The 17,528-nt window shown below is 35.7% G+C and overlaps 2 protein-coding genes across 23 annotated transcripts; one reads left to right on the top strand and one right to left on the bottom strand.

The window, feature by feature from the left end:
* Window positions 1–449: 449 nt before the first annotated feature.
* mis18bp1 (MIS18 binding protein 1) lies at window positions 450–10,743 on the bottom strand. 16 transcript variants are annotated; one of them, XM_087288674.1, is made up of 19 exons: window positions 10,367–10,725; window positions 10,222–10,261; window positions 9,637–9,724; window positions 9,459–9,545; window positions 9,244–9,348; window positions 5,466–5,755; window positions 5,255–5,328; window positions 4,897–5,018; window positions 4,718–4,808; window positions 4,438–4,538; window positions 4,054–4,220; window positions 3,891–3,957; window positions 2,787–3,810; window positions 2,450–2,616; window positions 2,184–2,323; window positions 1,502–1,644; window positions 1,317–1,395; window positions 1,155–1,206; window positions 450–1,042 (listed from the first exon to the last, which is right to left on the bottom strand). In XM_087288674.1, exons 4-19 carry the CDS (start codon window positions 9,508–9,510, stop codon window positions 936–938), a joined length of 2,781 nt encoding a protein of 926 aa, XP_087144800.1. In that variant the 5' UTR covers window positions 9,511–9,545; window positions 9,637–9,724; window positions 10,222–10,261; window positions 10,367–10,725; the 3' UTR covers window positions 450–935.
* An 837-nt stretch (window positions 10,744–11,580) lies between these two features.
* im:7136021 lies at window positions 11,581–15,052 on the top strand. 7 transcript variants are annotated; one of them, XR_015513458.1, is made up of 4 exons: window positions 11,581–12,379; window positions 12,468–12,621; window positions 14,177–14,393; window positions 14,490–15,052. XR_015513458.1 is itself a non-coding variant. In XM_087290675.1 (4 exons), exons 1-4 carry the CDS (start codon window positions 11,722–11,724, stop codon window positions 14,496–14,498), a joined length of 1,074 nt encoding a protein of 357 aa, XP_087146801.1. In that variant the 5' UTR covers window positions 11,581–11,721; the 3' UTR covers window positions 14,499–15,052. The 7 variants fall into 7 exon arrangements, 4 of the variants coding, with proteins under 4 accessions (XP_087146801.1, XP_087146799.1, XP_087146800.1 ...); XR_015513457.1 differs by having other exon boundaries at window positions 12,465–12,621; window positions 14,177–14,388; XR_015513456.1 differs by having other exon boundaries at window positions 12,465–12,621.
* The last annotated feature ends 2,476 nt before the right edge of the window (window positions 15,053–17,528 follow it).

Here is a 17,528-nt window from a genome sequence, read left to right as displayed (position 1 = left end):
CTGGCGCCGCTGTCCTGTGGCTGCCATCCATCGAATCATCCACATGGATGCTACACACCGGAGTCGAAAAGACCCCCCTCATGTTTGTAAAACGCTTTGGATGCATGGCCATACGTGATAAAAGTAGTAAAACTTCTAAATGTTAATATTTATTAACATAATATATCCTATTGTAGAAGTACTGTACAAAACTGCAGTGTTGGGTTATTTTTTAACATTACTATAATTGATACCACACAAATGATAAATCACAGATTAATTCAAGTACTTCACTATAGTATGGATTAAAAACACTATAGTATTCATATTTTTTTTTTTTGTGGGCAGAAAAAAAAATCATTCAAATATGTATTTAAAAAAGTGAAGAAATGTAGACAACCGACATCTGAGACTACTGCTCAACCATTATTTCTGCCCTTTTTGCCCCAAAATAAAACTGGTGTCCAAAATTGAGATTTTAATAATTTTATTTGTTTATACATTGTGTTTGCTTAGATATGTATTTACAATATAAATCAAATAAAAGAATTAAAAATGGCACATTTACATTCTCTGTTAAAGCAACTTGTTTCTTACACAGTGAGGAATAATTAGAACTCGTTTCTTTTGAACGTTGTTTTATGAAACTTATTTCATTACAACTTGAATCAACATCTGCAGATTCAAAAACTCCAAATTAAAACACGATCCACTGATAAACTCTGCATTGCAGATAAACTAAACAAAACAATGGCCATTAAAAAAATGATGTGTGATATTTTAGAAGTCATGAAGAGCAAACATTTTATGAGCCTCAGTGTTTGACAAAACAAAACACAATTAAAATTAACCGGATGCTAAGTAGAAGCTAAAATATTGTAAAATAATGCGATTACCGGCACTGACACTAACTCTTTAAGATACTTTTTACTAATTCCAAACAGTGATAGTGCAGCTCAGCAATATTCCATAAAATAATCATCTTCCTCGTCACTGTCATCTTCTCTGGATGGCATATCCTTATCTGAGAGCATATTCCACACCACAAAGTCGTCATCTTCAGCTGTTGAAAACACAGGGAGATTCTTTGAAGAGATCCACATACATAAAAAATATATATGCATATCCACTTTTATTTTTCAACTTGGCACAGAAAAGCACAGTAACTTTCATACCAACACATCTTTTTAGGGTCTTCCTGGCAGCTGGGGTTGGTGTAAGCTTCTCCTACACAAGAAGGAAAAATTGACTTGTGTCATACCGACTGAAAGAAATGTACCATGTTTTCATCATAAAATAAATCAATCTTATCAGAACAAGGATAGTGAGAAAACTACCGTTTGTGCAACCTTTTTGTTTCGTTTTCTTCCTTTTTGGTTCTTTTGAAGATGGAAAATGTACTTATCCAAGTTATTCCTTAAAATATACATTTAAAAAATTAGATATGCAATTAAAATATATTTCTATAATAATATGAGACAACAAGCTGAATGACTGCACAGCATCCATCCACAAAACATACTTATTTATAGAACCCATCATTCCTGGGCTGATGTGTAAACACTGAGGGGTTTTAGCAGAAGTAGACATGCTTGAACTGGGAGTCTGAGGGTTCTGAAGCTGGCTGAAATCCTTATCATCTCCATTTGCAGCAAATACAGGCAACTACAAAAGACAATGATCAAGTTAGACTTTCTGAAGGTAAAAAGAAAAAAAAACATGGTGTTATTCAGACAGGGGGCTGGTCGCAGTCATCTAAATATTGTTTAGTTCAGAGCGTGGGGCTCTAAACAAATGCCCTTTTTAAAGGAAAGTCTGTGCACTTTGCTGTAAATTTTCTGATGTCTCTGATATCTATTTTGAAGTTGTGTTTACTGTACAAACGTATCTCTTAAAATTGATTTGACCTTTTAAAAATCTATCAAATTAATGCAATCAGAAGAGTTGCATAAAAAACATGAAACCTCTGAACCTATTTTTTAAAGGTTTATTGGTTCTTGTTAATAATTATAATTTTCTATATAGAGAGAGCCCAAATGGAGTTTTAACATTGAGAAGAACCCACTATTGTGCTATATTAGCCGTTTTATTTAGAAGGCAGGACTTATTCCACTATACTGCACTTTCCCCCATTCATATTAACTTTAAATGCACATTCTTGAAATGTCTAAAGTTGTGCTCAAACTCAGTCCACACAAAAGCACCTTGATTTGTTTACTGTGCATGGGCGAGCTGGTAAACACGTCATCATGGTCATCTTTGGGCATGTGCTCCAAGAAATGTCTCATCTGATGTCTTCTTTTAAGTGTTCCAGCTTTAGCAGTGATTTCAACTACTTCCTTGCCTATAAGCAAAATAGAAAACAAAAAAAAAAAGAGGTGATAAATTGTTGTCATTTTCCAAATGCATGGATTTCTATCACAATTTTTAAAACTCACAGTTCTCGAAACTATAAAGTATAAAAACTAACTTGACTCCTCAGCCGCTGGTTTCTTTGATGGTCTTTGTCTGGGGATTTTGCTCTTCCTCTGATGGGCATTATACTGTTCATGACACTCTTCAGCCGACCGGGTGCCAACAACATATGCAACATGTGCCCAGTAACCGCTCTGGTGTTTGGGTAATGAGTTGACAACCCTGTCCAGAGATTGGTGTACATTTGTAAATGGCATCTAATACATTCAAACCATTTTCAGAATTGCTTGCTACTTTTACCTAACATGTGAAAACTCAAGAGAAGAAAACCTTAAATTCAAAACATTGTACATTAAAAACTATTCAAACTGGAATGCAAGATAAACGCTTACTCATGTAGTTTCTGCAGCTCTTCTTCAGTCCATTTTCCATCCAATAGCTCCTCTTGTTTATTAAGCATGTTGTTTTCTGCTTGGGTTTTTTTGCTTCTACTGTTTGCTTTTCCTTTTTCAGATTTCTTTGATCTTCTGTTATTTGAAACACTTTCCTCATCCTCCGAGTGCTCAGAATGCATGCTTTCTGAGGAAACTGGGGTTCCAATACTTTTAGGTTGGGATTTACCTTTCCTTGGTTTTGCCTTTCTCAACAATAATGTGGCCTTTTGTTCATGTTGTACTCGGTCTTCATCATCATTATCGTCTGTGAGAAGAGATATAGAAGCATCCACCAACACATCATCTGGACTTTTTTGTGAGATAACTTTTGGTCTACGTGAACATCTCATTGATTCTTGATCATTTTGTTCTTTATGCCCAATAGAGTTTTGCAGCACAGAGGTCCTTAGAGATTTGGTTAGCTGTTTCTGGGCTGTAGACTTTTTTTCTCTTTGCCTTCTTGGAAGGTCTGGAGAAGTGAAGGAGCTGTTTGAGTCTGTAGAGTATATGATTCTGGAGCTTATGCGAGAGCTTCGGCGTAAAGAACTGTAGTCGTGTGGCAGGGGCTGAGGTTCAACTTGAATTTGTTTTTGGGAGGACTTGCTGTTACGCTTTGATTTTGGATCTTCCTCTGAGCCGGTCTCCTGTTCATCTCCAGGAATGAAATTACCATTTACTGCATCAACTTTTGTCTTTTCCTTCATTTCGGTCCCTGAATCCAGAAAGGTATCCTTTTCTGCTGAACGCTGTTTTCTCAGAGAGGCTCTTTGAGGTCTACTAGCGTTTTGTTTTGCTGCAGGAATTGAATCAGACATGGTGGTCACTACCAGGGGCCCTTTCTGAGATCTTGGAGGTTTACTCCGTGCTGTGTTCTCAGCCGGAAGTGGATTGCTGGGTATCTTCTGTTGGGGTTTGGAAACCTGTTTGACTCTCCTTCTTGGCACTGATAATTCATCTTCACTGCTAGATGTGATGCATCTCCCTTTAGTAAAACATATAAATATGGAAAATTGCAATGAAAAAAAAAAAGTAATAATAAAAATGATGATAATCAATACACACCTCTTTCTATAGTTTTGGGTCTGAATGATTTTTCCTCTGCAATCTGTGATGTTGCCGGCTTCTTTGGCTGGCAAAAATAACACCTCAGTTAAAAAATGGCCGACATTCACCATAGCGATAGATAAAGACACACAGTTTGAAATGCTGAATCAAATAAGAGTACCGTGGATGGTACTGAGGTTGAATAGTCTTCATGGACAGTAACGTTCATCTCAGAGTCCATAACAATCCTCCCTCCTTTCCAGTACTCCAGTGGTGGTTTGATGAGTCGGCCACTGCGGGACACTTTTGCACTGTCCTGCTGAACACCATCAGTGGGAGTGACAGGAGCTGTACCACAAACAAAATTCTGTATATTAGCATTATCAAACCACAATTTATAATCTTAAAAATATCTGAATCTCAATAGCAAAAATTCTTAATTCTACAGCAATAGACATAAGATAAATCTATTCATTTTGATTAATTCAGTAACAAATCCTTAAGGTTTACTTGTGAACCCATTTAAAAAGTCAAAAATGCCACCGTTGATACATTTTATACATACACGTTGTAATGTCTTGAACCTTAGAATGTTTGGATGTTGAGTTTTTTCTGGCTTTAGAAGGTTTCACAGAACTGCTTTTGTCCTTTTGACTTTTTTGTGATCTAAAACAAAGATTAAGCAGACTTTCTTTAGTCAAATTTGAAGGGAAACGTTACATTGTATGTAATGTAACAAGAAATTGGAAATTAAAAGCATGTATAATAATGAAAAAAAAACATATGTTGGAGACATGTTCAGAAAAAAGGCGCTTGAGTTGATGATATATGACATGGTAATATACCCTGTATAAGCACTCAAAAACTGATCCAGGTACTCCTTCCACATTTTTGGAAACCCAAAAAGAAACTTCTTTAAAAACCACGATGGAAACACTGAAAGGGTAAAAACAAACAAATTAAGTACACAAAGGAATGCTTGATATTTTTAAAACTTGATTTACACCAGATTATTTTTCCTTACATGAATTGGGATGTTTGGCCATTTTCCCAATCAGAACGTAAGTCCTGCCGGATGACGTCTTGAGGACATTACTCGAGACTCTTTCGACAATAAAACTGCTGTGCCATGGTATCATGGTGTCTCTGTATATATATAAAACAACACTGTTTTACAGTTGCATTCATTTTCATGAACCTTGCAATGGGTTTACAGAAAGCAGTTTTGTGCAAAATGCAAATAGAATAAATGATGAAGCTTGTAATATAATCTATAACGTAGCAGACAATATCACAATATAAAAAGCTATAGCTATAAAAAAACTCTATATCTTTAAACAGAAAAAACCTAAGTCTTAAAAAGTAATAAGCAAACCTCTTACATTCGAATACCATCAACCACAAGCTCTTTGTTGAGCAACTTCACAATCCAGTCTCTTAAATGAATCCCTGTCACCTAAAAGACAAGTGTAATGCACTATTTTACTAGTTATGCTGAAATGCAGGTCACCATTATAAAATAATTTTAAAATAATAATAAAAATTGAATTGAATAAAATACAAAATCGTTTTTTTTTTTTTTTGCCAACTTACATTGGTTGCTTCATCTACAGCTTCATCCACTTGTCTGGCCTGTCGTTTTGACTGAAGCACAGATGCTTGCTTTCGTGGGATCAGGACACGAGGAGAAAGCAGCAGAAGAGGATCATCCAGCAGATTATGATTGGGCTGAGTGGGTCCAGGGACCATTTCGGTGCAATCCGACTGAGACTCAGACCGACTAAATGGATCAGACTCAGGACTACTGGACTGCTCTATTTGGAGGTCTTTCTCGTTGTCTTTTTCTTCAGAAATGCTCCTCTCGCCAAAGACAACACAAGTACCTAAACCGGAATTACATGTGTTATGATCAGTGTTGCATTATTCTTTATATAAATGCACTTTTGCACAATTATTCAGATTGCAGCAGGTCTGCATATACCCAATTTCCATACAAATGAGACACGCTAGTTGCACTACTTTAAAATTCGATTAGTTTTTTACTTTTCAAACATTTCCCAGGTGTTTTTTAATGACCAGATACTAGTATTCGGGCTAAACTGTATTTTAAAGACTTAACTAGGTTAATTAAGTTAACTAGGCAAGCTAGGTTATTTAGGAAAGTCGTTGAACGACAGTAGTCTTGTTCAAATCCTTAATTTTATTTTTCTTACCGGGGCTAATATTATTAAGCTTTTTCATAATATTGAGAGATTATTATTTTTTTTTTTAATTTATTCCAATGAAATTAAAAGAAAAAAGTATTTCTTCTAATAAGAAAAATAAGAATTAGTATGACAATTTTCTTTGCTCTGTTAATCATCGCAATAGAAATTTCACAATAATTAATGTGTCTTTAACTATGAAATTAATGTACATTTCAGCATAAAGAAAATATTTCTCATATTAACACCATACATAAACATATTTTTACAGCATTTCTTATTTTTCAATACTGTAACACATTATCATTTAATTGTTCATATTAGATAGAATAACATAACGAGATTTTAATGTATTAGTAAATAGTAAATATATAACTAAATAATACATTTAAGTAATAGCTATTTTACTTGTTAGTTTTGTTGTTAACCTATGGCTGGACGATACAGCAAACAAAATATCACAATATAATGTTTAATATCATTCGGTATGGATAATTATTGATTTTTTTTTTACAATCCATTTAGCAATATTAAGATTTTTTTAATGTATTTAACTATTTTACTTTAATTTACCAACATTACTAAGGCAAATAGTTTTAATAGTCAAAAACAATAAAATAAATAAAAATATGATACAATAAACATTGAGTGCTAAAAAGACTCAAACTTATTAAATAAAATGCTACAAAGTGTGTACAATAGTAAAGTGTAAACACTGATCAAAGCAAACTTTAAAGTTGATTAACATCTGTAAGGTTTCTATAATTATCAAATAGTAATTGTGTCAAGTCGTGCACCTCTATTGGAAACTACCCTGAGCTTATTGCCATTCCTTCCAAGGAGCACGCTTAGAAGCCACAATTTAATAAAGCTTTAGTGCTTCATATCGAACTTTTTTTATATTGTTACTGACAATGGTGTTCGGCCAATAAATACCGAAATACCGAAAATCCCTGTTAACCTAATGTTAACAAACAAAGCCTGATTATAAAATAAAACCCTGATCTCAGATCAGTTTTATGAGTTTGTAAATGTTTTTAAAAGAGACATTTGTAAAATAAAAAGCAATAATAGTTAATAGTCTCTTGTTGGCCTCAACTATTAAAAAGCCTTGTTTCTCCCACCACTAGACATTGGTTTTCAAGGTACTTTCCAAGATGGAAAGCTCCAGAAAACACTAGTCTAGAATTAGGTCAAAGACAGCAGCAGACAAAAAAAAAATCTTAATAAAGATTTGTAATGGGTTTTTTTTTTTTGTTAGTATTTTTTATAGCAGACTCACTAATCCACCAACAAAAAAGTGCCAACAGTGCATTAAAAAAGTGACAGATAATTGAAACACATTTTCAGAAAAAAGGGCCAATTGGAGATCAGAGGTTTGGGCATTTTGGGTCATAAGTGGCCCAAGTTTTGCACCTCTATTGGAAATAACTCTAAGGGCTCTATTTTGACGGTCCATGCGCAGAGCGCAAAATGCAGGGCGCAAACGCTTTCAGGGCGTGTCAGGACGCGTTTTTGCTAATTTAAGGACGGGAAATCTGCCTTGCGCCAAGGCGCATGGTCTAAAAGGGTTGAGTTTATTTTCTTAATGAGTTATAGGTGTGTTTTGAGAATAAACCAATTTGAGTCTCATCTCCCATTCCCTTTAAGAGTCAGCTGCGTCGCGCCAAGAGCGCATTCGCTATTTACAGGACGCAAAGTAAGTCTAAGTGGAAAAAATGAGCATTTCACAAGCAAACAGTTGACAGTTTTTTAACAGAAAACTGTTAAACAGAGCATCTACTGCGTGAGAATGAGAGATAATTTATCTACTTTCACTTTCGCTCTTGGATAGGGAAACCTTTACGCACAGACATCAATTAGCCTATAAATAATAATTTCGTTTAAGCGCAAAGATTTGTTTCAAAACTATTTCTAAATTCAGTTATAATTTCTAGCAAACAAATAAATGAACAATAATGACCAAGTCTGGTCAAAATACTAAGTTATTTCCAAATACACCTGCCATGCCCCATATGGTCTTAAACCTGACAGGTGGGCAAATCTAAGCTTGTTTTTAATAAAACAAATATAAATATGGATATATTAAATAATACTGCTAATAATAATAACATTATACAAAAGCAAATTGTTATGAATAAACTGAAAAAGCCTCCCGAGATGAAGAAGACATAAAAGCAGCGTTTTTTCATATTTATATAGGCTAGAAAATAATATTTTTTGTAATATTTTAATCCTTTATGTTTATATCCTATATCAATTCTTATTATATCCTATATATCCTTAATATTTAAATGTTTTCATATGTAAAGATATTTGCCTATTGCTCTCTTGTGCGTATTAAGCAGTACGTAAGCGAGGCGCAACTCTGCGCCGGAGTTTAGACCGGGTTTGTTTTGGTCTAATGAAAAATCTATTATAGTTTCTCAAAATAGCGACGCGCCAGCGGTCGACTCTTGAACCAAGCTGAAACTAGCAAAAGACTACTGCGCCACGTCTTGCGCCACACTGCGCCGGGTGTATGATAGGGCCCTAAGCTTTATTGGCATTCCTTCCAAGGAGCTTGCTTAGAAGCCACAATTTAATAAAGCTATAGTGCTTCATACCGAACTTTTTTTATATTGTATTACGTTTTTAGATATTTGAATGTTTTATCAGTTTTGAATGTTTTAGCAATTGTAAATGTTTTAGCCAGAATGATTCATTTGTACTGTTATTCTAAACAGTTTTATATCTGTGCCTTTCTTTGGTGTAAAGCGCTTTGACAATTAAGTTTTAAATGTGCTATATAAGAATAAATTATTATTATCATTATTAAGTGGATAATAAAGGAAAAGTATAAAAGATATTGAGCAGGCAAACTAAGACAGATTATGCTGGGGGTGCATAAAGTCTGTCGTGTCTCACTCTATTAATTAAATAAAGTTAAATTTTGATACTTGGAACACTGCATCTTGAAAAAAAAAAAACTAAATAAGAACAATTATCCAAAAATATATATATATATTAATAAGAATGAGAAAAATTCAAATAAGAAAATATATTCAATACTCAAACTATTAAAAAAAAAAAAAGTAAATCATGAGACACTTAATATGATAAACCAGTACATTTCTAGTCATGCAATTTTGGGCAACACAGGGTGAAATAAAACATCATACACATACCTTTATTTCTGATGTCCTTCAACCCACTGACAAAACTGACGGGTTTCTGCTGAAGCTGGGCCAACATCTCAACTGGAACCACTTTCTCCAGCAGCACAAGAGGCTCTAAACAAACAGTTCATTTTATTTTATTTTGAATTGAACCTGACCAAATAAAACTGTCCCAAAATTCCAAACTGGAGCAACTGTTAGGATGAAAAATAATTAAAGCATACGTTTGTTTCCCCTACAAGGATTCTCTGGCATTTGTTTTCGTTTTGCTTCCATAACCCTGGGTATCTTTTCCAGTAAAGCAAACGGTGCTAGAAACACAAATAATGAGGAGATCGTTAAAAAAATAGAAAATGTACTTACATTGTGTTTATCATCCAAAAAAAAAAGGGGAGAACTAACCAATAAATGACTCTGACTCAGTATTTAAAACTTCAATTTGTCTTTCAGATCTTTCTTGTGATGAGTCTGTTTCTTCAGGCTGTGACGACTGTGGAGGTGAAACGGCGATCACATAAGTCTCCTGGCTGATGTTAGTCTTTTGTGATATCTGGATTACAGGGTTTGACTGGTCAACATTACAAATCTCTAGATTTTTTACATGAACAGAAACTGCCTCGTGCCCTGCAGAATTTTGTCTCTGAACTTTTGCTTTCATTCTTGCAAAAATCTTTGCTGGCGTCTCAGTGCCCTTCTTCAGCATCAGGTCAGCTTTGTTTTGAGGCACAACATCCGCCGTGGCGTTGATGCTGCTGAGCTCACAGGGGATATTTGGGCTGTTTTCTTCAGCACTCTGAGCTGTGGAGTTCATCACCAACACATCTCTGTTTGAAAGCTTTCTACCTGACCCAGGTGCCCAACTGCTGGCTATTTTAGGTTTAGTTTTGACTGGTGTGATCATGTCACTAGATTTAGGGACTCCAGGTGCTATGAAATAGTCCTGTAGTGGGTGATACATTGTTTTTGTGTTAGAGAAAAGTGCCTAACCGTTTATAGTCCCTCTGTCATCCTTGTGCTTAACAAAACCCTGTAAGATTCAAACAAAACAGATAATTAGAAAATACATTGAAAAAGTGCACTGATCGTCAGTGAAATGTTTAAAATACAGTCTTTCGTCAGTAAAATAGATTACTTTCAGAAAGAATATCAGTCAGGATTTGTATTAACACAATAAACAGCGTCAGTAGTAAAATAAAACATTATAAAACAACAATAAAAAGTATTTACACTACTCTAATTCCGATTTCTATGCTTTATTATTTGTTAACTGCTGTAAAACACTAACGTTAAGGTTAAAACGAAAATAAACGCGTTCACGACTAACTCTTGACGAACATAAAACTATCTACACATCAGTTCGTGTAGTAAATGTAACAACATACAGCGTAATGGAAAATAGGACTTATGTTTACAAAATGGACTGCTTACCATAAAACTCGTTTGAATTTTCCCGGATAATGAGCGGCTAACGTCTCGCGTCGCGTAAGGGCTGCGTCATTTCCGCCAGTAATGCTACTAGGAAGTGAGAATGATTCAGTTCAGCGAATCGGTTCTTTTAAATCGCCTGTTACTAAAGAATCATGTTATTCCCTTAGCATACTTAATATTTATATGTAAGGCGCTAAAATAGTTCACGAATTTGACTCTATTATTATAATATGTTAATGCAACATTGACACACAATGCTATCGCACAACCATAACATATAGTTATTAATTCAAATACAGTCAGTGCCCAGTTTCACTCGGTATAAACCATAAGGAGAACATAAACATTAACATTACATTCACGTAAAGTAACACAACATAAACATCAACATTACACTAACATAAAGTAACAACGTGTATAATGCAAAAAGCGAGAGTTATTTAATTCGGTGAATTGGTTCTTGTAGATCGCTTGTTTATAGGTAATATTTTAGACTTTTTTTATTATTGATTCCAAGAAATTGTTTAAAACAGACTACACTAAAAGTGAACAGTTATTTTACACAATATTTACATTAGATATACAGGATAAAGAGCAAAACCCAAAATAATAAACAATTATAAAAAAAATTATCCTGTAAAAAATAACGCTTAACATTTGCATTCTATGACGCTAAAATTAATTTACATCTCACTCGAAATCTTTTCAATGTAACATACATGTTATCACACAACTGTATATACAAAATAAACAAAATATAAATATGGTTATTATTAATGCAAACACAATCAGTGTGCTGCAGTTTCACTAGGTAACATTGCATAAGTATGATGCAGAAATCTTGGGGTTTCACACAAAATACACCTCAGGAAGGTTTTGGTTCAACTGATTAAATTAAAAGATCCGATTCACCACAACGACTCGTGCAAGCATCGCAAAAACTGAATCAGAAGTTTGCATCGTGCACGTGTGATAGGAATATGGAATTGTAGAGAAAATGCCAAATGTACAGTAAACGAGAAATAAGCGAGCACATGTCGTTTGTTGAGGAGGAAGACGATGTCCTACATTCAGCTGCCGGAGGAGATTTGGATCCACGTGTTTGGATTTCTGTCTGTTCGTGACAAATTGAGTGTTCGTGTGAGCTGCACGTATTTTAAGGGACTGGTCGACCACTGGGCATTATGGAAAGACAGCGTTCTGATCATCCAAAAGCCTGGAGTCTACGACACACACTTCTGGAAAACTCTTTCCCGGAGGAAAGTCAAGTCTGTAGTTGTTGAAAAGGCAAAGGCGAAAGTCTTGCAGCAGATCGTGCTGTATCTGCCGTGGGTCACCTCAGTGAATCTGCTGGAGTGCAGCGATGACACAGCTCTGGTCACTCTGGCGGCTTTAAAACACCTCGACAGGCTGGTCATCTGCCAGTGTAGCTGTCGGAGTTTGATCAGCTCGCTTTTATCTCTGAGAAATCTGACTCATCTGTGCTTGTGTGGAGTCCAGAGAGCCTCGATAGTGGAGATCAGAAATGTCCTTTCACAACTTACCAATCTTGCCTCACTGCACTACCACGATGATAAAAACCCCATCAACAAAACTGCGCTGCATAGCCTTTTAACGCGTTTGAACAACCTAAAACACCTCTCTCTGAAAATGGGACCAAAGTATGGGATCCTGCCTGTTGATTACTTTTGTCCTGCTGGAGCATGTGGACATTCAGGTAATGTGTGTTCAGAAAAGACACAATTTAAAGAAATGAGAATATTTCCACTTTTTTCATTTGTCCCCCATCATTTGTTTGACAGCAGGCGAAGAATCTGTCCTGAACAGCCTGGAACTGCTGAACTATGAAGACTCCTGCCTGTCCCCTGATGCCTTCAGCGCTCTGTCTTCTCTGACCAAACTCTCAGTCCATTATACAAAGTGTATCGTCTGTCCTCTGGCTTGCCCCCTCATAAAATGGTTGGAAGACCTTTGTGTACTCTCAGAGCTTAACATTTCTTGTAAGTGTGAAAAATGCACGAAATGCATGAAGGTATCCTTCATATTAGCACAGGAGAGCTAATGGAAGAGTCTTCAAGCTAAGGTTTAAAAAATGGTCAGTTGGCCATACTAATGACTATTCTGTTATTAATCACTCACCCTCATGTTATTACAGTCTTTTGAGATTTTCATTTTTATTTTCGGAAGACATTAAAATATTTTAGATGAAATGTGAGAGCTCTCATATCCTCCATAGACAGCAATGGTCACAAGAAGTTCAAAGTTTAGAAAAGGAACAAAGTATGCCACTACATGCTTACCATTTGAAGCTCCAAATACACTTTTTATTTAGCAAAAAACAAAAAAAACTGTAAATATAACTCTATTTACCTATATCTAGTCTAATGTGTCAGGCCTGGGTGTACATAAGGGCAGTCCAAAGTTAGCAAGTCTTAATAAGTAAACGTTTTACTTAGTAAAACGAACATTCTGTTAATAATTATTTACCTCTGTTGCTCCAACCACCCAAGGCCTTCATTCATTATCTGAACACATTAAAATATTTTAGGTGAAATCCAAGAGCTCTCACATGATCGTCAGCGTGTGTGTTTTCTAGGCCAGTGTTTCTCAACCACGTTTGTGGAGGATCATCAGATCATTAGCAGAGACTGAAAGACCTGTAATGATGTGACGGACAAAGGAGACATCCAAAACATGCAGTTTTGCTGGTCTTCCAGGAACATGGTTAAGAAACACTGGCCAAGTAATCGCGCACCCAGACGAGGATGAGAGAGAGCTCACATTTCATCTAAAATATTTTAATATGTGTTCCAATGATAAATGAAGGTCTCTGGTGGTTGGAGAGACACAAAGGTGAGTAATTAATGGCAGAATGTTTTTGGCTGGACTAACACTTTAAAAGAGGCCAACAATTAAATTGCCTTAAATCAATTATTCATCATTTCAGAGCTAGTTTTTATGTATGAACTAGCAAAGAATCTCTAATAAAATGCAACTGATAAGCAATTTTAATAGTAATATATTATATTTGTCATAAAATATATTTAAAAAGAATGCTTAAATGTATTATTATTTTTAGGGATGCAGGGATACATATATGTATCCATATAGCATACATAACGGATACATATAGCATATGTTTTACGCAGCAGATGCCCTTCCAGCTGCAACCCCTCTCTGGGAAACATCCATACACGCATATACACTACAGACAGTTAAGCCTACCCAATTCACCTGTACTGCATGTCTTTGGACTGTGGGGGAAACCGGAGCACCCAGATGAAACTCGCATGAACGCAGGGAGAACAATGTAAACTTCACACAGAAACGCCAACTGAGCCAGCCAAGGCTCGAACCAGCAACCTGAGGCGACAGCACTACCTACTGTGCCACTGTGTTTCCCCTACTATTATTAGATTTTATATTGGTTTAAAGCAGGGGTCATTGTCCAATCTTTGTCATTTAAATTCTTTTAACCACAATAGATTCTTAGACACATGTTTGTGTTTTCCAGATGGATACTCGCTGGAAATGTACGCTGGCTCCATCCCCAGGACTGTGCGTCGTCTGTCCCTCATGGGAGTGAAGGCAGATCTGGCGTCAGTCAGGATCCTGGCTAAACGGCTGCCAGAACTCCTCCACCTTCACCTGGACCTGTGCTGTCATGACATCTCTCACATAATCGCAGAAATGCCACAGATGTTCCCAAAGCTGCAGATCCTAAAAGTGAGGTGAGAGTTTTTAACATATTACCTAAGACTGATTAAATATACTGCCATATATGTGCGTTTGACCTCCATCAACTCTAACCTTCCTCTCTCTTTTAGACATTATAATGTTCCAGCATCAGTATTCCTCCAGCTTAAGCATCTGCCCCGACTCAGGCAGTTAGTGATTCTGGATGCACCCCAAGGCCCCAGTCCTGATATCCAAGATCTGACTCAAAAACTTCAAACACAAACAAACAATAGGGTCCACGTGCTTCATTCCCATTTAAAGGACCAGACCACATGTTCTTGTGGATTTTATTGATGATCTGATTGTTTTTGAAACAAACATGATCATCCTTCCTTAAATACAAGTGTCTTTTATATACATGAGCATGTATATAGATAAAGGTTTGAAATAAATTGCAAATAGTGGAAGTTACATGAAGTTTTGTGGATCTGATTTGCACTTTAAAAAGTCTAAAATCTAAAGCAAGAGCAAGAAATCAGAATCTGTACACTAAAATGTGTATATATTTTACTTTTATGTCATGTGAGTAATGTTTCATGCCATTTTAAACTTGATTTTTTTTTACAAAGTTTTATAAATAATATGTAATATGTTGTTGTAATATAAAAGTGTATTTGTTTGCAAATGTGTCTCATTAAAGCAATGAAAGAAAGAATACAGTAAAAAGTCTTCTTTTTCATCCAAAACATCCACAGCCCTCCACCAGGTGGCAGTCTATTCACATTTGCTTAGAATAAATATCTAAATATTTCATTATTATTTATCTCATTGTGCGTCCTTCCAGGTAATATGCACAGTATTTTATGCTATATAAAAGTATTTATTAAAATCTTTGACATTAATTTGATTTTGATGTAAAATAATGGCTGATGTTTTTACTTGCATTACAAACGTGATGGACTGCTTCAATATTGTGCTTCATAATGATATTAAGTCAATTATTTGTAAATATATTATTCAGATTGCCAATATAATTTTTAAACACATTTTCTTTTACTACATTATGATTTCAATCGAATCCAAGTTGTACTAAAAACAAACAGAAACATTTAAATACACTGTAAAAAAAGCAGGGTTTCACAATTTCTTATGGAGTTAACTTGTTAATAAAGGTTCAGCGGTGGAACCACGCCTCACTTTGTCTCCTTAACCAATCACATCCTCCCCTAAAACTTTCATAGGGAAGACCATCCCTCCAGAACCGTTCTTCTCGTTCTTTAAACCCACCCTCTCTCCCTCCATTTCCTCGCTTCCCATTTACAATCCTATAACCTTCTTCACTCCTACATGTAAGCTAAATTGGGGGGGTCTGCCAAACTATTACATAGACAGTACCCCCAATCTGAGTCTCTGGGCATAGAAGAACGCCCGATCAACTTATCCATCTGTTTACCAGTCATCCTCTTACTCCCCTTCCCCTTCATCCCACTGTCTTCTACCATCCCTTTCATCCCTACAGTAAAGTAGCTTAAAGTGTGGTGTAGGCCAGGCTGGTGATCATGTTGTTTAGGCGTGCCGAACTTCTTATGAAGGGCCAAAAACCAATCTTGATTAAGGGTGGTGGGCCAAAGCTAAATATACCAAGCTGTAATACTTTAATGTTGCCATTTTAACTTAATAATTTAAAAATAGTTAAAAAATATAGCAAAAAAATCTTATTTTAATCGTAATAATAAACCATAAAAAAAGATTTTTTTATGGACAAAAACAACCACTTCACTCGATTGTGAAATATCGAGTCCTGTTTTTAGCAACGTGCCACACACAGATGTCAACATCTTAAAATGTGTTTTAGGGTTTCATATAACCCTTTATAAAAACTGATTAATTCACAACACTGAATAGAAACATTTAGTTTCAGCTTAGCATTTTTGTATCCCAGCAATTAAACAAACAAATGGTTATGTCAAATTAGAAATGACGATTTCGGTTTAAGGGATTTACACCACCCTCCCCATCATTTGCTCCAATATGATTGTTTGGTGCTCAGTTTGGCCATCTCTGATGTTGTCCCAACACAAAATGTTTGTTACATAATTCGGTTTTGGTTTTTTGGATTGAACATGAAACAGTTTTTAAAAAATCAAGAATTGTGCTGATTCAGCTTATTATAAATAAGTAGTTTGAACAAGCAGCAAAAACATAAACACAAATAGCATTCAGATTTTATAGTTTCATAATTGCTGACGACTCAATCATGGTCAGACTTTTTACCACGTCATTCTCTAATTTAAATGTTTGAGGATTTATTGTTGGAAAATTCATTTTAAAGCCTTTTCTTCAGGTTTTACTTATCAAGAGCTAGTCAAAATGATGAGGCATTAATATAATTAGAAGCATTTGTTCTAGCAATTAGCTGCAGTAGAGCTGATCCGTTGTTGCACATACGTACAGCATAATACTGAAGAGTGACTGTTCAGATGTTTTAATCCCACTCAAGGTTATACAGTTGTAAGAGCTTCAGAGAAGTTTTATGGCGTATTGAAGCTGTGAGAAATCTTCCATTAGCCCAGAATGGAGCATTCATCAAATGAGAGATGACAAGGACAACATATCATTCCACATTATATCCCACTGAGGGAGAAATAATGTGCTCGTAAGTAACAGTGGAGACTGAGTGAAAACACTTTCGGAGTAGCATGCAGCCCAGCCTCAATCTAAACACAGCGTCCATCGAGAAGCCTGAAATGTTTCAACACCCAGTTGTATCAGCAATTTGATATTGAGTGTGGTTACATGTTTTTTATTATATGCATATAATCAACCATCTTTTTAGGTACATAATTGCCCCTTTGCTTTCAGAACTGCTTTAATCTATCATGGTAAACGTCTATGAGTCATTTTGGTTCATAGACAGTTGCTGCTGATTTTGTCGACCATACACTGAATCTCCTGTCCCTTCACATCCCAAATGTGCTGTTTTAGATAGAGATACTGTGGAGGCCATTTCAGTGTAATGAACGCACTGTCATGTTGAAGAAACCAGTTTGAGGTGATTTGAACTTTGAGACATGGCACATTACGTTACTGGAAATAGCCATTGCCAGATAGGTCATACAGGGATGGACATGGTCAGGAACAACACTCTGGTGTTTAACTGATGTTTGGGTGGTAAAAAGGGGTTAAAG

Source organism: Danio rerio, chromosome 17 (assembly GCF_052040795.2).
Source record: "Danio rerio strain M-AB ecotype USA chromosome 17, GRCz13ab, whole genome shotgun sequence".
NCBI lineage: Eukaryota > Metazoa > Chordata > Actinopteri > Cypriniformes > Danionidae > Danio > Danio rerio.
This window is presented reverse-complemented; position numbering and strand designations above follow the sequence as displayed.